The sequence below is a fragment of the Rhea pennata genome, chromosome Z, assembly GCF_028389875.1.
Source record: "Rhea pennata isolate bPtePen1 chromosome Z, bPtePen1.pri, whole genome shotgun sequence".
NCBI lineage: Eukaryota > Metazoa > Chordata > Aves > Rheiformes > Rheidae > Rhea > Rhea pennata.
Window position 1 is genome coordinate 63,994,632 of NC_084702.1, and position 22,104 is coordinate 64,016,735.

Below are 22,104 nucleotides of genomic sequence, written 5' to 3' on the forward strand. Positions count from 1 at the left end.
AGGAAAGGACAGTCTTCCTATATGGAAAAGGTTTCTTTACCTAAGTTTCAAAAATGTCAGAATCTGCGAAATATTTGGATATTGCTTTGTTCATGAAAATGTGGTTGATACTCACAGCAGCAAAGGTTCCATTCCAGATTCTGGTGGACACATTCATGAAATACTCCCCCTTCAGCATAAGGTCTTCCAGTTTGCATGTAATGGTACTGCACTTTGCATTCTTACAGTTCTTCCAGTGAAAACAGCAGAGAGAGGCAACAGTATGCATTAAAAATACACTTTAACAAATCTTCTTTTAATGATCAGATTTCTTACCCTGGCCTTTGTGTGCATACAGATTAAGTACTTGCAAGCTGTGAACAGTGAACAAAGACCCTTCCTTCCCATTAAGGCAGATGCAGTATGTTTGGAAAAATACACAGGCTCCACTGCTGCACAGTTAGCAAGGAACACCACCACAGCGCTCCCCACGGGTACAGCAGTGGGCTCATAAGGGTCAGATTTGTGCCCCTATCCTCCTGCACTACAGTGCTCATTCTTACTCACCAGTTCTTTGGATGCTCTGAAGTTCTCTTTCTTGAAAGATGCAGAATAAGGTCTTTTTCCTATTTGCAGTGGATTTATCTGAGCTTGACAGGTAACACCTCTGGCCTAGAAGAGATGGCAGGAATTAAATTACATGACATCATACTCAGGAGTTATCATATCGTAGTAATATCTATTTCTGTGACCAGATGTTGACAGCCACTGCTGGCTGTTGGAGGCTAGATTGTGAATTATACAGTACTGGATACTTTTGGAAAATAAGAGACTGAATGTGCTTTAGATCAGAATTAAACTGCTCTTATGGTTATTTTTTTTCTCTGAGTGAACTGAAAATCTTCTCCTAATTTAAAAATTTCATTTTTACTGTACCCTTCTCAAGAACTTTGAAAAGGACCTAGGTGAAGAGTTCCATGGTCATATGAAAAGTCAGCTGTGGACTCTAAAGATAATCCACTTCTTACTAGATACTAGAGTAGTGTACTGCTGTCTTGATCGTCCTCCCTCTTCCCTTTGTGAAGATGGGAAGAGAAGAAAGGTCAGAGATTCTCTGAACCTCAACCATACTATGAAGGAAATAATTGATGTACATGGTGCTGGTTAAACTCCCCCAAAAATAGCCGTTTATGTAATTAAGTCCTTCACCTGATCTGTGCCAACTGCTGTTACATACATCACTGGATTGTCTTTGTTGGTCCATTCTGGAAGACGGATTTTCACAGTTGCCATCTTTACTGGAATACTTCCTGTTGTTACCTGCGAAAGCAAATAATTCATAATTAGTTCAGGTAGTTACACTCACATAAGTAAGAATCGTTTTGTATAGCAAGCAAATCATAAATCCAGGATGATTAAGAAAGAAATGGATTCCTTTTGCAACAGTCTTTTTTGTATTAGTACACTTACTGAAGCAGTAATTGCATTATACCAATGCTACAGCAAAAAGTACACTATATTGTTTCAGGTCCCAGGCTATTTCCTTACCAGCTCTTATTAACTGCATGAAAGACTTTTTTGAAAACTAAATATTCTGCTACAGCCAAAATGCCTATTATTTAGTCCTTTAGCATAGCAGTTACGTAAAATGTAGATTTGATTGGATATAATTAAAGCTTCCCCCAATATTTTTATGAGTTATGTAATAAATGCTGTGATCATTCTAGTTCTTGCATCTGGTTTGAGCATTTAACCCTTAGCCAAACTTCAAATTTCAAAGTCCAAGTCTGAGAAGATTTATTTTATCAAGTCAGCAGAAAACAAATATGCACTGCGAATAGTTGGCCTAAAGTTAAGCATTAACCATCCTGTAAAGATGTAAACAGTGCCTGCACTTGGCCAATCCTTCCCCGACTCCACTCACGTGCAGGAAGTACAGATTTCATCCTTAAGCCCATAAAGACTGTGAGCATCCATCCCTCAGCTGTTCAACTGTTTGGCTGATTCATAAAGCATCAAAATCAGACAGTGAAATCAAGAATGTTTTGTTCAACCGCTTTTGGGAGCAGGCTACGAGAAGGAGGTAAGGCAGCTTCTAGAACTAGAACCAGAAACTTTTACTAACCTTAACTGAGAAGTTGAACGTGGGGCCAATTTCTCCAAAATTATTCACAGTGGAAGGAATGTTATGATCAGAGTACACTTCATAGAAGTTGATGTTGGCAAGCCTAGTTAACAACCATAAAACAACACATTTCACCTTGGCAGCTGCTATCAAAACACACATAACTGGATGCATTTTGGTTTGTCATAAGGTAGTTAAAAACAGAGGTCAGAGATAAAATCAGAAGAAAAAATCACTCGCTTGTAATGCTGTTTGAATGTTATAAAGTTGGTTAAGAAAATACCCTGTGCACTGAAGCCCAAAGCCCGAGTGAGGATGTGAATGTGGGCTAGCAGGGCTGCGCTGCGCTGCGCGAGAGGGACGACTCCGCGCAGCCTCCTGCACCCCTCTGTGCCTCAGCGTGGTATTGCAAGCTCCTGTCTGACTGCAGCAGCTACTTTCTGCCTTGCTGTGGTCTCCCTCCTCATTAAGAGCTCCCCCCCGCCCGGGACAGCCCCCGCTCGCTGCATCTATAACAACAAATAGGAACAGGTCCCGAGGAAACCCCGGGCTTAGTGCCAAATGCCACAGACTGGCTTGTTTCTGTGTTGCCTAGGTGCCAAAACACACACGGCACCCTGCTTGTGGTGCACGCTACCGATCACGTGGTCCTCTCATCTCCTCTGGGCCGCTTTCTTTATTGTTTATGTTTCTTTTTGTTCAAGATTTCCAAAGAAAAGTGAGGGCTGTTGCAACCCACCGTGGTAGCTCTTAAGGATGTATAATGGCAGGATGCAGTAGGAGGGTCTGTGGATGCTAGAGGAGGCACAGCCAGCTGGGACAGTGCTCAAATACAACAAAAGCATCCCTGTGTGGTACATCACATCCACACTGCTCCTTGTGAGCAGCTCTTCCAGTGCGCAATCCCAAGAACTGCTTTTTTATCCTAGAGGAGGCTAATTTGAGCAGTCTAAAACCATGCCAGGCAGTGAGTTAAGGAGGAGCATGGACAATCATGACTCCATTACATCAGCCCATCCTGCAGCACAAGGCACAAATCCTTCTCATTTATCCCTCCCCATTTAATCTGGGTAACATCCGTGCATACAATTGCAAAACAACATATGCAGTCTCACAGAGGTACTTCCTCATCAACTGGTGTTCCTCCATACTGCATCTGGGATCCTTTTCAATTCTCCATATTTTCTCCCATGGGAAAAGAAAGAAAGGGCTTCTTTACAATGACTTCCAGAAAAGCCATCTGAAGCATTTTCTGTGTCCTCACTGCTCAAATCTCCAGTCCTTCCCACACCTATTATCCGCTTCCTTGTCCTTGCAGAAGTCATTGACAAGACTGACTCCCACAAGCTAATGATAAGGCTGACTTCCACCTCTTTTCCTGGGAGCTTACAATAGGAGAGTCTCCTTATAAAAGTCGCTCTTTAGGAAGACAACACAGTTTTCTCAATCTCATCTTCTAAAAGGTTTCCTCTTGGCTAAATTATCTGCCTCCAGAAGGAACCATGAGAAGCTGACCGAGTTCTTCATCTCCAGATAGATATTTCCTACGTGGAGGACAAGGTCAAGGACAAAGGATAGAAGGCAGCCATTTAAAATTATACCTTGGCTTAATATGTATTTCCCTTAGTTCTTTCAAGCTGACTGATCTCCAGGAATCCAGGTCCTTTTGTGGCTGCAGTGGTTCCTTCACGTCTTGACTTGTACATGAAATTTCATTTTCTCTTACTTCAGGAGATACACCTGAATTCTAAATGCTGTTTTTCTTTGAGTAACTCTTTTATAGACTCCTTGCGTGGCCTTCTCTGAAGCAATGAGTTTATACTGGCATTTCTCAGCTAATTAAATTTGCAGATTCAAGTGTGTATCATCCAGTTTTCTTAGGAGGCTGCTGTGATAGCCACCTAGCTAGATGCTTCTGTATCTCTATGCCACTTCTAACTTTAGTAACAAACACTCTAATTCTGCTGAAGCCTCATGCAACTTTCTCAGTGAATTGAAAGAACTTGCGTTGCTGACCCAAATGTACGCTTGCGAGCCATTAAAACAATCTGAAAAATGCTACACAACTCCGGAATTGGTGCACCTGCGTGACATGAATCCAGGGCCTCACAGTATTTTGGAACAGCTGCTGCAAAGCAGATTATTAAACTCAGCATCTTTACTGGCGGCCACATTCCAATTCAGGTCTTTGCATGCAGCCTACATTTTCATGTGGTTATGGTAGCCTTTGAACATTCATTCCCCAAATCCATTGTTGTCATTCATTTTTAAGCAGGTTCCTCTTTATACATCCAACAGTTACGCCTCCATTTCTGTCCATCTTTGAATAATTGCTGTTTATTTTCTATCAGATTGGATTTATAAATTTTGGAATGCTTTGGCATTTCTTCACCAACAGTTGGTGACCAAGTGCATGAAATATAACTACATATAGTTTATCCTAGAACTTCAGTAATTTGGAAAGATAAACAAATCTTTTCTTGATAAAAAGTAAAATAACATATGTTATCTGAAAGTCAAACCAGTATTTCTGCTTCAGTTCTAATTTAGCTTAAACTGTAACTGAAATTACTCATTTGGAACAGTAACAGACTGATTACTCCTCCAGTGCATCCCAAATGACTGGGAGTTTCAAGGGCTGAAGAGAAAAGATTTCTAGGGCATGAAATGAAGGTCAGTCTTCCAGGGATTTCTGTCCGTCTCTCTTCTTCCCCACCTCGCTGGCTCTCCTTACAAAGTGCCCTTCTCAGGCGTAAAGGGCTCCTCAGGCAACAGTGCAGTCTAACCTCTCGGGGATGAGAAAAGGATGATGCCGGAAGGCAAAGGAGTAAGCGTGAGCCGGAGGCTGCAGGGAGGGTGGGAAAGCGGAGCTTGCTGCTCCTGCCGCCACGAGAGGCGGAACAGGGATAGAAAGGGGAGGGTGCAGCAAAGGTGAATCCTCCCCATATGCCACCTCAGGTTTCAGTTCAAATAATTACTTCAAACTACTAACAAGCATTCATGGTTTTGGTTCAGGTTCAGCAGAGATGTCAATAAAAATGTTTTCTTTTTCATTTCCTTACTGAGAAAGTAATAGTTAGAACTGGGGCTTTTTTTCTTTTTTGTTCAGTTCAGCTTCAGATTTGATCTAACTTTACTACATTTTGGCCTAGAGGCCCGCCCTGATATAGCATGTATCTTGATTATATTATCAAAACCACAAGTACTGTTTTTTTTTTTATATAGCCTCTATTCATGTGAGCATCTGATCTGCTATAACAGTTATGCACATGGATCCATAATTGCTTCATACACATTCGGTAATTCTTTAAATGCAACTTTAGTGGAAAAGCATAAATTTCCACTACTACTGATGAAGCGGGAATTTCTTATAACTTCCAGAATAAAAACACATTTTCATTATTTTTTTCAGTAGTCTTTCAGAGGCTATTGCTATATTCAAATGCCTTTTAAAAATGACAGTGACTCCTTTTGTTATTCAGCGTACCTTGTGAAGTGGATTTCTGCATCATACCGCAAAGGAATTGATAAACTGACCTCGTTGTCCAAGTCTTGCTCCTCCTTACTTTCACTGTTCACCAAAACAAATTTAAGTCATATGTTATAAAATTATTTGATATAAATTAGAACACTAATAACTAACTTTCTTTCATGTAATAATATAGGTTACCTTAATGCACGAAAACCTAGACTTGCCATATTCTGAAGATTTTTCAGGTTAAAATCAAAACTAATATCAAAAGATACCTACAGAAGAGACGAGGAACAGACAATGAATGAGTTTATATTAAAACATGAAAGGTACTTACAAACAGAAACATAATTATATGTGCAAAGATCTGGAATTGCCCTGTGCAACTGGCCAATTTCTGTGTACTATTTCTCTATATCTCTAATGCTATAGAATTGCTTTGTTCTCACTTCCACCTAAAAACTGACATTGTTACATAAACATTAGCTATGTGCACGTTTTCAACAGTGTGTAACTAGCTGCAAGCTGCAACAAAAGTTGGTCAGGGTTGTTTGCCTTACATGCTTTTAAGCACTGGTATTGCCACAAGCTTTGTTTTCATTCTTCTCTTCCATTCGTTCCAACAGGTCCACTGTGACTAGTGACATTAAAAATATAGACCAAACTAAATTTTCAGATCTAATTAGGTGTTTTGGTTTTACTTTCTTTTCCTCTGCAGAATGTCATGTTTCTGTTCTTTCTGTCAAGTTTCTTATTGCTCCAGTTGACTATGTTAGAGGCTGGAAGTCTGTTTCTGTTCTGCCCAAGAGGAATAAGAGATTAAGTTCCCTAAGACCATGGATATCCTGAGATTTATGCTATTTATGACAAAAAGGATTTATGATCCATCCTAGGGCTGTGTGGGCTGCCCCTCTCCTCTCAAGACAACCATATTTCCTTGCAGAGATTACATTCACAGAGCAGGGACGGGAGCTAACTCTGGGTTCAGTCAGCAGTAGGAGCTTGACTGCAGTTCTGCTGAGTTCCCGGGAGACTGTGGCATGCTGAGCTGCGGCTCTCAGCTTCTGCTCCGAGCTCTTATACTCCCAGAGTCACAGTTGCATCTGGGAGTTTAGGCATTTTGCAGGGATAGGGAGAAGTGTGCTTCACGGGATTTTTTTTCCCTTAATCTGGTAGGGGTCACTAAAGTTCAGCTCTTAGTTTGGTTCTTTTGATGTCTCTGAAAAGCAAAGGGAATTTAACTGCAGCTGAATCTAAGAAATCCTCACCAGCAATAAATGCAGATGGTGGGGAGGGCTATTTTGGGGGTATAATGCAAAGCTTACTGAATATACTAGCTGTACCTGTTGTCCTGTTCTGAAAACAGGATAGCTGATTTGGCAAATGACTGTAGTTTGAGCTGTGCCAGTCTGACAAGAAACTTCAGTCCCATCGCTCTGCAGAAGAAAGACAGAAAGGTCATTTTAATATCAGGTTTTGACAAAATAGACAGGAAATCCTCAGGTTTGTATTTTCAACAGAGAACCTATTACATTAAGGAGCAGTCCAAGTAGGTATCATGACAGCAATTCCCTCACCAGCTGGGTGGGGAAGAGAGGCAGAGGTTACAGTGAGACAAGCGAAAGGTAGGAAAAGGCTCAGTCCTGTGCACCTTCTTGTAGGCTGTAACGATCTCGTGAGATTGTCTGCTCGACAGTTTGCAGTACAGATCACCTATCGCATTAACTGTTACAGTGTTTTCTTACAGCATTTTTACAGAACTTTCATAGTCATTTTTACACAACATGATTCAGAGTTAAGTACTGTAACTGCAGATGCTAATGTGCAGTTAATGAACCTTTGTAGGAAAAATCTACAGTGCACAGGAGCTTATATACCACTTTACACAATACTGAGCATGTCATCATCTCACACCAAAGGAAAGACAAACTCAAAGGCTATAACCAGTTATCATCACATTGAAAAGAATTCATTAAAGTGTACTGTCTTTGTTAAAACACATCCCTACAAAACATTTACCGTTCATGAATTATGCCCTCCCCCCTGCCACGCACATTCTCAGCTTATGCATTTTTCCTGCTTTGAAGCAGGCACATTTTGGGGTAAAAGCTCCACTTGCATGCTTCTAAGCACAGGGCTTTTAGAGCAGAGGAAAACCCTAGCTCCAGTGTGGTCTTTTGACATAAATAAAATGAATAATTCTGCTGCAGAACATGATGGGGACGTAGAGGGGCACTCTCAGCGTTGTGTGGCGTACTTCTGCCAGTTCACTGCTAGGAAAATACTGCTCTTGGGTGGTGATGAATCCTCCCATTCCCTCTCTCCCTTCAATATAGGGATTGCTCTGGATTTCACTCTTAGTATTATCATGCACCGCTCCAGTAGCGGCCTCACAACACAGACCAGACACTGACGTCTGGATTTCATCCTACAAGAATTGTCCGGAAGCAACAGTTCAGATTAAAGATTTCCTGCATTCTCCAAAATAGTCTGCAAAATTCCTTTCTTCTCCTTTTCTAAGACAAATTAATTAGAAGACTAGCTTCTGGTATAGCAATAGAGCAATCACTTCAATCTGATCAACTGTCTAGCTGGAATACATGGCCTTGGCCGTAACACTGTTTCTAGATCCAAAGACTGTGCTCTAAAGCTGTATCCATGCTGCATGCTTGATTTATCATATATGAATTCCCTGTGGCACAGCAACTGCATTCAGATGTTGGGAGTCAAGCAGAAGATGAGGATGCCAAGTCCTAAAGTAAGGAAAAGATGACTGAAATACTGAGGTGAGGTCAAACTTGATGGATAGCCAACTTTTATGCTGAGCTGGCAGTGTCTCTCCTTGACCTAAATAAACTGATATACTGAAGGGAATAATTGTGGTATTTGAAGAAATAAATTGGGAGAGGTGTGTATATACATTCTGCTTGCCTGGGAAAGGCACTACTAGAAAAAAAAATCTTTTTTTCTAAAAAACTGGAAAATCAGTGGCAATAATTCAAACAATTAGGATGGGTATTTCCACATACTGGTAAAGAAGATGAAGCGAAAAACAAGTTGTCCGAAAATGTAGCCTGGATTCTGGTATTATATGCATTTTCCTTTTTATTTCTCAGTTTCACGTTGAATGTCAGCCTTCTGTTTTTGCTGCTGACAACAAACTGCTGTTTGCTGTTGGAAAATAAAGTTCAGTGTTGTAAACAAGGTACTAGAACAGCTGTGGAACATGAAAATGTATCATACTTCATTGACTGTAGCCAACAACGAATAACAAGCAAAGCACAATCTGTTTCGTAAATTCTACGCTCCTACATCCTCTGTTTTCTGAAGCCTTTGACATAAGAAATTCCATCATGGTATTTCTTAAAATTGGATTGAAATTAATGTTTTCTTAAAGTGAAGGATCCTGATTATGTATCATTAAAATTATTTTACTGAAGTTACAAAGGTTCTACCATAGCAGAAATGTTGGCACAGCATGGGCAGCTGGGTAGGATGGCAAGTCCAGGAAAAGGCAGCCTCATCACTCTGCATACTATAAATACATACATATATTTGTGCATGGATCTGGAAGATGTGCTGCCCCAGCAGCTTATCCCTACTCCTTAGTGGCACAGCCTGCTGCAGGCATCCCAACTGCTGCCTAAGGGAGGGACTGAAATGGCCACTTCGGGGGCTGCTGCTTCTCCCAGTGCTCTCCCTGTTACAACAGCAGCCAGACAGACATTACAGCTCCGTCCTCATGCCTACGCTATTAAAATCTGAGTTTGTCTACCTTGATGAAAACCTGCTGCTTACGTATTTGTGCTCTTGGCATACCTCTTTTTCCTTGATTATGGACATAAATACCATTTCTATTTCCCCTCCCTGCCTCCGCCAGCTAATTTGAAGTAGGTGTTGAACTGGAAAGACATTTTCATCCAGAAATTTATCCTGAGTCTATAGACAAGCCAACTTTTGAAAACTAACAAAATGTCCAACCCCAACAATTCCACTTATTCGTTTCTTACCTATCATCTGTCTTCTGTTGAACCTTAAGGACAAGATCACAGATACAAAGTTCATCTTCACCACAGTCTTTAATGAAAGGAATCTATGAAAAACAAAAACATTTCCTGAATGACAGGGCTCAATCTTAAGATACTACAGTCTGTAGATAACTTTAAACTTCTTTGATGGGAAGCATATTCTTGTTTTGCAGATAAGAAAATCCTGACAAGGGCATTAAAAGCTTTGACACATGAAGAGGTTAACACTGAGTAGCACGTCACTACATCTCAACTGATCTATAGTAATACCCCATATAGTAATAATGGGGTGTTCTTAACCCACAACAAATATGATGTAATTTAAGGGACTCTCTTTTATTGACTCATTTATTGTGGGTTAAATTAACCTTCATTCCTTCATCTTTACCATCGACTAGGAGTTCACATGAACAGTTATTTGGGCCCAGAGAGCATGTTTGTTATGCCATGCTGACTTGTGTATGTGTTCGTGCAATACAGAGGCACAAATGGAACAGGGAAATACACTCAGGCATATGTTTTCAGCTCAGTGACCTAACTAAAATATTTTTCAATTGCATGGGCTTCTTCAGTGCTTGTGGGGGACCACGTGTTATGTATCTGTATATAGCCATGTGTTTTTCAATAGTAAGACTATTTACTTACACTATAGGCCACAGATGCAGGAGAATATATATCAAGGACAGGACTAGAGCCAGGATTTGCAAGGCCAATGTCAATCCGCAAATTGAGTGAATTCACTGCATCAGAAGGTTCCTGTAAAACATGTGTTTAGATGATAGCTGGCAACATAGCAAGTAACACTGGTAAAATAATGTTTAATGTACTGTAAAGAAGAAATAACACTTCAGAGTTTCCTTTCGTTAAAAAAATAATTTGTAAGATTACCTACTTTGGCAATGCTGAAAGTTTTTAGTGCCATTTCTATGATAAAAGTCCTTTTTAAAGCATTCTTAGAAATGCTATTCATCACAATTACTTCTAGGACTAAGAAACAAACAGATTCTCTGAGGCTACAGAAGGTGGTCCTCAGAAGCAACCATCAGGTCACTTGTGTTTTCACCTGGCTGCATAAGTCAAACTCCTATTCCACTCTGCACTACTATCATGGACAGTAGCTAGGCCTCCGAACAACACTAAAAGGGAATACAGTTCATGTCTCCTCTCTTTCTTTGCACTGGATGCATTCTTTTCTAGCCCTACAGTTCATGGCTCCACCACAACACAAAATATGATCGAAATGTTCAAGATACTTGCCCTGATACTATTCAGGTATGTAGTGCAAAAAAGAAGAAGTTTCAAAGGGAGGAATGTAAAATTTTCCTATTTATTCATCTGGATGATTTGTACAAATTGCAAAGCGAAGCAGGAATTAAAGTACTCTTTCTAATTACCTGACATAACATCATGGAAAGGGCATACTGCAGCTCTCTGGGCTGCATTTGGTCTTTGGTTCTGGAAAAAGATGGAATTCTGATTCTTTTTATTTTTTCCAAACACAAACTGTACATACCATGGGCTATTATGCACCAGAAGCATGCCTCATGTTTTTAGGTTGAGATGAAATTTTGCGTGAATTTCTTAGTTCTTAAGGAAGAATCTACTCAGAGTGAAATTAGAATCTGCTGAAACTGTGGGCTCTGTGTTGGGTTGGACCTGAAACACATAATTATAGTGGCCTCTCTATCCTAAAAAACCTTGTGTCCTTTACTGAACAGGAAAGTTGTTATTAGTTTCTTTGAAATCAGAATCTTACTCTGCATTTTGCAGTTGTGGAGAATTTGAGAGAAGTAGATCACTAAGTAAATTCATCTTCCAGGTGCTCAACTTGTTATTCTGATCACTTTTTATGAAATGAAGCTGTCTGCAATTGCACTTACCTGTACACTGAAGATGTCATGAACGCAGCTCTCCTCAAGACGTACCACAAGGTCTCTCTGCATGTACCTTTCATTATTTTCTTTGAATAATCCTCTAGAAGTCACTCTAGAGGACTGGAGATCAGCATCCAGTGTTGCATTGTATCTTACAGCTACAAGAAGAATAACAGTATTTTTTTTTTCTGCTGAGTCTGACTGCCAGTGATCTCACTACTATAGTCAGTATTACAGAACAACCAAGCTTTCTAAACCACCTCAAGTATTTTACTTTTTCTGTAGCTTGCTAAATACAGAACATAATCAAAACGATAAATTTTTCTCTTGTGCTTTCCAAAGCAGTCAAACAGGCTTAAATCCTAAAGTAAGTTCTCATCCACAGAGAGTACATTAAACGGCAATCAATCCAGCTTGCTCTGCAGATGTCTGAGCCTGTAACTTGGGCAAGAAGCCAGTCAGCAGGGCCCGGATTATACCAGATAAAGAGGCCTTACAACCATATCCCTGAATTCTAAGGAGACTAGAAGGAATCTGCATCTTCTCCTCAATCACACAATAATTTCTGTCTTCTCTTCATGTTATGACTAATACACTGTGGAAATTCATTGTTATTTTATAGCTAACAGCCATGAGTTCCTAAAGGCACTGTATGGAGCACTGAAGGAGCCCAAGTAGTGTTACCGATGCTGTCTAGATTTTATTAAGTAGCTTCATGAGAGGCCAATGTTAGTCTCAGAAATACTTGGTGCTCTCCTGTCCTCTGTAAAGAAGAGCTTCTCCCTACTGGCATCTGCAGGGAGCTTATGGAAATTATTATTTTTTTTGAAGAGAAAAGTATGCAGCCTGCTGTTGCAGTTCACAAAGGCTCTGTCCCCAAGACTGGCATCTTCCAGAGAGATCCATTTACCCTTCCTGAAGTTTCTTGTGGTATCAGCAGAAGAAAAACTATGGAATTTGGTGAGTGGAGGATAAAGAAATATTAGCTTCTCACTAACGGTATTTCCTGGAGTTTGCAGGACAGTGAGGATATAGACTCCTGAATGTTATTAATCCCTCAATTTTCAAAGATTAATGAGACAGTGATGACAGTAGGTCTTAAAAATAATTTCTCAAGCACGTAAATTTTATACTGATCTCTCCTTTTCTTGAGATTCAGTCCAGTATTTCTTTTAAATTTCTGCTATTTATTTGAATAACGGCCTTTTGAAAAAATTAATATAAAACATGCCATTGAAATAATCTTACCCACTTGATTATTTCTCTTAGCAGGTCTAAATGTAGCCTCAAAACATATTTTGACAGTTATTTCTGTGTTCTTGTTCAGCAGACTGATTTTCTCAGGTTTAAATGAGGCAGTTATGGACACGTTTGCAATGCTTTGTGACCTGAAAAATATTTTAAAAAGACTATGTGTGATTTTTAAGAGCATTGTGTAACTTAGAAACCATTTTCTATCACCGGTAAATCTGTAAATGTAACATTAATTTTTATGGTTCCCCATGTAAACATTTTTATGCTACTGTTAGATTTATTTTCCTTTTCATTTATCTGTATTTGTTGTATAGAAGCTTTCAATACTGACAGTAAATAATTTATCATGTCAAATCAATGGATAATCAGTAACTTTATCCTAATGCCCTAATCCTTTTCTTCAGATAACAGAATGAAGCTGTTGCCCTTTTTTCCCCAACAAATACCCTTCCTATGCTTGCTTAGGGAAGTCACTGAGCTTCTCTGGAAAGGTGAAGAAGGGTTATTCTTCATTTTTAATTACTACTGTACTTTTTCAGAAAAACAACTTTTACGTAATTCATCAAGATTTTGAAGAACAGTTGCAAAGGAACCCAGCATGTAAACACAAACACTTTAATCAAAAGTGAAACTCATTAATCAGACCAAATGCTGGCGTGAAAGAGAAAAATGAGCATCCTCATTAATCAAATAGACATAATGCTGGTATTCCAAGCAGCATAATTTTCTTTAATGCAATTACCACTAGCACCTGCAGGAGTTCTTTTGGGGGTCAGAGCTCCAAACTGACCATTCATTTCTAATAATCTTGTTTTATGTTGGAATAAGTAGCAATTTAATAATGTTTTTCTTGTTCACAGTGGGAGCCTCAGGCGAGAAGAAGGGTGACAGATAGGAAAGCAAGCTGTGTTTTAAGTTAGCTCCACAGGGAAGCAGTAGAAAATTCACAGTGCAGGGAGCACAGGGTTTAGATTTTGTGAAGCTTCCTGAGTTTGTGAAACTACTCAAATTGCTCGGGCAAAAATGCAAACCCACACGCCAGAAAAGATGTTTTTTTGCCAGAAACGGATGCCAACACTCTTTCACTGCTCTGTATCCTTGCCCTCCGGGACAACTCTCTCACACAGACGAGTCTGTCAGCTAGCAAAAGTCACGCAGGCTGTGGGGGGGGCGTTTTCATGTGTTTCGGTAGACTCGGCTATCAGGATTGTACCTTGGCTGTTACATAACCCGCTGTGACAAATACCCCTGAGCAAGCTCCACTCCCTGCAGCCGCCCCGCGGCTCTGGACACACGTGCCTGCGCGGTGGCCAGCAGCGGCTTCTCCCAGCCTTGCCGGCCCTGCTGGATCCCACCTCAGCACCCGCCACCACCGAGCTTCACCCCCACACCCCGCGACTCCGCTCCTGAAATTGGCTTTCAGTGGTTTGACAATACATACTTTAAAGTTTTAGTCCAATGCTGTTTTTCAGCTAGCTACAATAATAGCAACTAGACAACACCTGTTGGCCCTGAACGCCTGGAATGAAAGAGCTTTTCGGTTTGTTTGTTTTGCTGTTTAATTAACTAAATGCTCATCTTGCATCTGAAACATGAAGTGCTGCCTTTCTAAAAGAGTTTACTAACCAAAGTAGAACCACGTTTCCATCAGCACCAACTGATACGTCAGTAATGTCATCGTCATCTAAGTCTCTATGGCCATCTACTGATCTTCCAAAGAATTGGAGCCGTTGTCCAAAAGCAGAATCTAATCCTAAAATTTTCTGGAAAAGAGAGTTCGATTACTGAGTTGACACAAGAGCACCTGAGCTTCCAGATAGCAGCCCAAGCAATGGATTTTTGCATATATTTCCTGTATATGGAATGTACTGTTTAAACAAAAGACTTTTGCAGATATTTTCTCAATTTTTTAAGCAATTTTTCCTCCCCTCTTACAGCATACACAGAAATAACTTTCCTGTCTTGTCTCTTGTCTTTACTTGTCAATTAATGAACTGCTATATGCCAACTAGTGTCTACTGGAAACTTTCCCATCCTACATTGAGCAACTCAGAAAGTAGGAAGTTTAACAGGACTTCTAAGAAATAATTTCTGCAACAGAAAGACTGCACAGAAAGTGACATTGAAATATAACTACTACATATAATACTGTATATTTATAATTTACAGAGCTCAGATTTATCTAACCTTCTTTGTTGTGCATCAGCCCTAAAAATAACAGCTGTCAAAAATGTACAGGAGATTAGTTCACTTCATACACAGGCACCAAAAAAATCTAACAGGCTCAGATGGAGCATGCTGCAAGTCACTCTTCCCTATACACTTCAGCTCTAAGCACCATAACGTCATTCAGGACTTGCTCACAGCACTAAGCTCCATACCATCAGTCAGGACATGCTGAGAGCTGAAATAAGGAGAGGTACAAAACTTGAAGTCATGAGAATAACCATATTTGTTTAAGAGGATGAAACAGTAGCCAATAAAAAGAAAGCAAACCCTTCGGTTGTCCTCTAGCAGATCTGAAGGCACTGAGCACAGCATTATGCAACCAAGTTATTTACCTGAGAATACTTGGTACGTATAGTCTTTTGATACCCATTGTAAATGTAAATTGCTCCAGAGTTTTGGCTTTCCAGTGGTGCACCTATCACAACATCATTAAAGCCATCTAAATCAATGTCTGCAAGTGTTGCGATCGCCGATCCAAAGCGAGTGTTTTCTAACCCTTGTGGGCCTTCCAAGAGTTCTTGTTGATCCAAAATTCCCTTTTTTAAAAAGAAAAAGTAAAAATACAACTGTCATTGCAGCAAATCAGACATAGGTGCAGTATCTGTGTATTGTTTTTTGGTTTTGTTTTTTTTTTTCCTAATACATTCCCCTTGGACTCTCAACTCTGAATTCCTTCCTCATTGTGTTGCCCATTCAGTTTGCATTATACCTCAGAATCTTGGCAAATATTACACTGTAGTAACAGCAAATATAACCATATGTATGAAGCTTAAATGCTCTCACTGTCCTCATCTGACTGTTCTGAAAATTTCACAATATATTGAAAAATACGGTTTCCAATTTTGGATTACCAGTTTTTATGCAGAGGGAATGGAAATTATGTAACTGGACATAATTCTTTGAAATAGAAATGGAATTTCCTAACTAAACTAATGCAAAAAACATGTGTTTCAAATGCTAAACTCCTGACCTCTCTAGTGCCAATGCAGAAAGGAAGTCTGGAGAGCTGTAGAGTTAAATAGTCACATTTATTAGTTTAAAATCAGCAAATATTGTTCTCATCTTTAACCTCAGTTATCACACTGTATTTAAAATTTTAGAAATATCAGCCAAGCTATTTATTCAAAATAACTAGAAAAGTATAATTTGTACAATGTAAGCAAGTTACACAAATCCATGTTTTTTTTTTGTTTTTTTTGTTTTTTTTTTTTAAGAAAAAATCATTCTTTCATTATTCTTAACATTTCATTTTAAATCTACATTTAACAAAGACTAAAACCTGTAAGGATAGTCTTCTTGTTCAGTTTCCAAAACAGAAGAAAAAAATCCTTGCTTCTTTTCTTCTGTGTTTTATGCCTAATGACACAGTCACAATGACCGATGTCTGTTGCCAACAGTAAAGCTTCCAGTACTTCTATCTACTCTGAAATTTCCCTAAATTGCAGTTTCATGTAGCTCTAGGATGATCTAGCACTGGGCTGCTGCTGAAAAAGGTGGTCCTTCCTCCCTCTCTATTTCATTGCAATTTACCTAGTAGAAATGCCATGTTCTCTTTTCTCTGATTGATTGCAGGTATTAATTTACTTCATATATTCTGATATCCATGATTATTTGCGAGACTGTTCAAAAGGTGCTGTAATGTTAACACAAATATGAAAACACCTACCGCAGGCCTGAATATAAAACACAGTCAGGCAGCATGAGACAAAATAACATGGCCTTGCCGACCAATCGAACAAGAGTAAGTGCAATCGTTTAGCACGAAAGTCTGCAAACAATGTGCTAGCACTTACTAGAACTATTTTTGGAACACTATTAGGTGTTGAACAAATTTGCCAAAATCAATTGGCAAACAATTAATTAGCAAAAGCATTAAGCTAAGCTTTTCAGAGAAGTGGTCAACCTTGTATTATATTTGTATAGTTTCTAGCACAGTGCCTAAACCCTATGCTGCTACTGTCTATGCTGCTAAATAAAAGGGATCAAGAACAGCAGACACTTGATCACTGATACTGTTTAGCTATTAGCTTGCTTAGTGGCTCCATTCTGGACTGCTCCAGCTGGCTTATTCCCAGGTTATATACACAAGTGGTTCTAGGGAAAGGCTGCCGCTTGCTGCTAGGAAGGAGAAGGGAGGAGACTGAACTGGGAAGGGCTCCATCCACAGGCCTCTAACCCCATCCTGTGTAGGCTTTACACCTATGGTAGGCTTTACCTATGTCCCTACTCTCCATCCCTAGGCAAAGCACATGCTCTGTTTCTCATTATAAAAGCACCACTCACATTACTTTAAGCACCTTGAACTGGAAAAAAAATAAACAAACAGGGCCTTAGGGTCATAGGAACATCACTTGAGACCCAGAAGAGATTGAGGGCCAAGGGCTTTGTGGTGTGCATGTGGCCAGTCTGCTTTGGCAGAAGCCAGCCATCACTCTCTGGTCTTCTGATTTAAGAGAACAGACAAGGCAGGTAAGTACTATTGCAGTTTGAAGTATTTTTTCTTGGCAAAACTTCAGTCCAGGGAACAAGAGCAAACCCCTTCAGCTCCAAGGAAAATACCTAAACTTCTACCAGGACTGATGGGGATGCAAGAACTCAGTTTCAGCACCACAATAGTTTCATTCCTACCTTTGTGATGGAAAACATGTATACTCTTCCTTCCTCTTTCTTCAGGTCATTCATAAACATTGGTGCACCTACAAGCAGCACATCTGTAACAGAATCTCTGTTAATGTCCACTGAACACACCACACTGCCAAAGTAGGAGCCAATCTGAAATCAATAATAAGAGAGTCATGTTTATATGTGGACTTTGTAAAGCAAGATATGTTAGCATCTGACCCTGCAAACTCTTACACACATAAACAGTCCAATACTAATAAATGAAACTGCTCATTGGAATGAAATTATTATATACTATCGTATAGCTTTTGAAGAATCATGCATCCTCTGTTTTTGTCCAGTACCTACAGCTGTATTTTTATCACTCAGCAAGAAGAATGCAAGCAGAGAACAGGAAATAGGAGATGTCCTTTTGTATTAAATTGTGCATATAAGTCTACCTGGCCTCTGATTTACTGTCTACTTTGCCTGATTAAAACAAAACAAAAAACAAAACCTTCTAAATTTTAGCCCTTTCTCAAATGGGGAAAGAGAATGAGCTTCCAAGTCTTGCTTTTAATGTCATCTACTTCACAACTTCCTGGTCACCGAGCCTCTGCCGATTAGAATTGTTGACAGAATGATACATTAAGTGGCTTCACATTCTATCTTTTATGCTAAATGAATGATTCCCTAAAAATATTGTTAAGAGTTAGTTAACCTCAGTGAAACCGTCTAGTTGCAGAGAAAAGTGCTCATAGGATTCTAAATGCTTCGCAAGAAATACGAATTTTCAAAACAAATGCATCACTGTTTACTCCTATGCTAAACTCTGCGATCAGAAACAGAATGTACTTGCCTGCTCGCCCCTCTGGGACTGCACAATTGTAATATTACCATGGCTGTCAACATCATAAACCACAACTCTGCCGGTATAGTTGGATCTTGGTGCACCAGCAACAAAATAGACAGAGTTTTGAGTTGAGAGAACAGCAACAGAATAACCTGGGGGAAGAAGCCAACACATAGCATGCGTGAGAGACCATTAAGTATAAATTATCATTTCATTATCCATAAAAGCTGAAAGGCTGAATCAACCTAGTGCATTAGTGGCAGAGGATAATACTTCCATGTCATGGCTAAGTTGCCACATACGCATCAGTCTTCTGGAGAGAAGAATGATACACCGATTGAGTTGAAGCAGGTTTAGAGAATAGCACGGACAATAGTCTAGTCTATTCAGTAAAAAGTACACCACAAAAATGTCATGCTTATGAGATAGGAGAAAGATTGCAAAGAATAGCCTTGGAATGAAGTAGTGAAGAGAAACATGTGACTGGCTTTTGCCAAAATCAGAGAGGAACACCTGACTTCTGCGAAGCTCTCAGTGCATTTTCCCACAGCACACAAAACCATAGCCCAGTACTTTGGCTGAATACAATCAGCCATATTAATAGCTTGTCAGCTGAAGGGCTTATACTGATTGAACTTCTTTGAACACTTTAATCCTCATCCCCAGCATTATAACAATATTTGCTTTCAAGAACCATCTTTTAATATCTGCAAATATTTTAAACATGAGTTAGTACTGTAAAGCTAGTATTACTACATATTTTACATTTCTGTGGTTTTAGTGCAGTACATTTATTTTAATAGAAGAAAACAAAAGCATCCTCTCTAAATTCTACAATTAAACTGAAAAATCAAATCTCAGTAACTGGGCAGAACATACATATCTTAGGCAACACACACATACACTGTAGGCAAGCTGCCATGCAAAGTGAAGAGCACAGTCTAAAAGGATCAAGCCTTGGTGATTACATATACAGGTCCAGTTCAAATTTCTGTGCAGTCACTATGTCTTTTCTAGGGACAGAGAACCAATACAGACTAGAAGATCAAAAACCAACAACAGAACAGGATTTTATTCTGGAGATTAAGCCCCCTAGGCCACCAGTTCCTCACTAATGGGGCATACAAGCATTTGAAGTGAGAGGGCACAGAGCTGAACGGGGGCCCCACTAGCAAGCTGGGCTGAGTTTTTTTTATCTTGGGTTCCCCACTCATACGGGGAGCAACTGGAGGGGACAGAAGGAGGTGGAAGAGAAATGAGGAGATGGCAACAGAGTGCCCTGAGGAGTAGGAAAAGGCAAAAGCATTGTTTGTACCAAAAAGATTAAGGACAAAACTCTAAAAAGCTCCTGGTGTGGAGAAGTATTGATAGGGAATTACTGGACCTTTTACGAGTTATTCTAGAAGTGGGAAGAAAGAAAATTCAAAGATATCTGACATGCAAAAGAACTGGTGTTGATTTCATTGTGCTGAATAAAAGTACTACTAAGCCATATGAAGAGAGTACATATTAATGGGGAAAACAGCATTTCATTAAATAACTTCAGGGGTAAGAAAGCCAAAATTGCTTAATATAGTTGTACTACTCAGAGACGAACTGCCAGAGCAAGCAGGTTGCAGGTTTGAAGAGAGGATTTCACACTGTGTGTCAGATAAATGAACTGAGAAGACAAACTGGGCTTTACTGGGTCACAAAAACATTTTAGAAAACATTCAGGAATTACAAATAAGACTTCAGTTAAACTGCAGTAATATTCTTAAAACTATAAACTGAACTGGAAAAGGTCAAGAAATGACAGAGCACAGATGAAAGGATACCAAATCAATCAACTTTTGGTCTGCATGTAATTGTAGAAGTAAATAAGGAGCACTAAAATTAAAGGTACACAAAATGATCAGTATGATAGAGTAACAGCCTTTTCAAATCTCATGATTTCTTATGTCTTTGTCATAAGGTCCAATTATTTCTTCAGCTTAGCACATTGCTATTAGTAGAATTTTAAAGAACACAATAAAAGTTTCATTTAGTGATCTATTGATCAGTATGTAAGATTTTTTCAAATGCAAAATTCTTCTTATTTTCCCAAAGTTCCCAGGTTCTTAACAGGAACCTGGGTAGAACAGACCTTTCAAAGTTCTCACTGTCCAGATAAACATCTGGTAACATTTCAAGATTTATATTTCAGCCCTTTACCTAGATAGGAGCTATGATTTCTGTCCTGTAGAATTTTCTCAAACACATGACTTGGGAAGGTGGTCACTTTGTTTGAAGCCTCCTGAACGACTGTTCCACTCCAGTCATAAGCCCCAACAGCGCCCAACAGCAGAACATCCTTTAAAAAAAAACAAAATCAATGTTTTAGAACTACCTATTCCAGAAAAAGTGTGGAGGAAGCTGAAGTTGCCATAGGTATGTAACATCATTGAGTTTTAGCTAGTGCTGTAGTCTAATGACTGCAAACAGTTGACTGGAGTCCTTTCTAGAGTTACCATCTCTATACTGCAATTTCCTACCTGATTAAGCAGAATTACCACATTACTGCAAGAAAGCAAGTGACTTTTTTCAGCTCCCAGGCCACTGCAACTCAAGATAAAATGCATTTAAAACACTCTGACAATCTCTTAGCCTGTCCACCCTGTAGCTGAGCTTCATAAGTCTTTTAGGTACTCATGATACTCAGAAAAGTCTCAAAATGATAAGAAAGAATGAAAGCCCACTTCTTGTGGGGTTTAGTTTTGGTGTTCAAATCCAAAAAGCTGACAGAAAAAGATACAAGATTTCATCTCCTATGTATATTGTAAGGAGATGTTGTTGAGAGGACATTTAAATCTAAAATCCAAATGAATACACACATATTTAATCTTTGACTTGAATGAAGAAAATAAATGTAATTTAAAGAATTCATATTATTAAAATTCTTTCATTACTGAATGGAGATATTGTGCAATAAAAATAGGATGTTACACTTTCCTGAGCAAACACTAGAATTTTTGCCTTTTCCTAGTATCAAGTGCTCAGTAAATCATAACTTCAATTTGCACTGATACAGTGAACTTTTTAAAAATTATTTCACTCATTTTTAAGGACTGAGAAAAAGAGATAAGACTTCATATATTTTCAAATGAAAAATGCTTGAATCACAGCTGAATTTTTACAGAGGGCCTACTTGGTCAAGATAATCTTACAATTGATTAGCATGAAAAATAGAAATTAGAAACAACAATAAATCAGATATAAGTGAAATATACTTTAAATAAATGTTATTAACGCTATAAATATAAATATAATATCGGACAAATTCTTTTCAGATTTGATTTATTTACATCCTGCTCAGTGCCTAGCAACAAGCCACTTTTACAATATTGTTTCAATTCTTCTGAGTTATTCAACTGCAAAATGTCAGTTTGGAACAACTGAGCTTTTCATGCTAGGTGAACTCAGCAGTCATCAAATTCCTTGAATTAACTAGTCTCAAAATCATTATAATCGAAGAAACTATTATTCAGCTTCATTTATTAATGTGTATCTTTTCCTTCTCAGGAATATATACCATCAGCAAACATATTTGAGGTCATTTTTGTGGTGTTTAAGTTTAAAAAAAAAAGTAATTTGACACTACCCTGGTGTCAAATGTCAAGGATATTATAATTAACATTAATCTTAAAACTGGGTCATCATTTTTATTAGTC

General features: G+C 39.0%; 1 protein-coding gene across 1 annotated transcript in view; it reads right to left on the minus strand.

The window, feature by feature from the left end:
• The window catches only part of ITGA2 (integrin subunit alpha 2), a 52,240-nt gene that overhangs the window by 9,838 nt on the left and 20,298 nt on the right, over window positions 1-22,104 (minus strand). Inside the window, exons 10-26 of the mRNA XM_062599059.1 lie at window positions 20,609-20,747; window positions 18,422-18,567; window positions 17,590-17,733; window positions 15,294-15,497; window positions 14,359-14,495; window positions 12,727-12,866; window positions 11,485-11,636; window positions 10,250-10,360; window positions 9,587-9,669; window positions 8,606-8,747; window positions 6,920-7,012; window positions 5,775-5,851; window positions 5,592-5,675; window positions 2,105-2,207; window positions 1,189-1,299; window positions 547-651; window positions 116-229 (exon numbers count right to left, since the gene is read on the minus strand). Coding sequence (XP_062455043.1) covers window positions 116-229; window positions 547-651; window positions 1,189-1,299; window positions 2,105-2,207; window positions 5,592-5,675; window positions 5,775-5,851; window positions 6,920-7,012; window positions 8,606-8,747; window positions 9,587-9,669; window positions 10,250-10,360; window positions 11,485-11,636; window positions 12,727-12,866; window positions 14,359-14,495; window positions 15,294-15,497; window positions 17,590-17,733; window positions 18,422-18,567; window positions 20,609-20,747 — 2,085 coding nt within the window. The remainder of the gene's footprint in view (window positions 1-115; window positions 230-546; window positions 652-1,188; window positions 1,300-2,104; window positions 2,208-5,591; window positions 5,676-5,774; window positions 5,852-6,919; window positions 7,013-8,605; window positions 8,748-9,586; window positions 9,670-10,249; window positions 10,361-11,484; window positions 11,637-12,726; window positions 12,867-14,358; window positions 14,496-15,293; window positions 15,498-17,589; window positions 17,734-18,421; window positions 18,568-20,608; window positions 20,748-22,104) is intronic.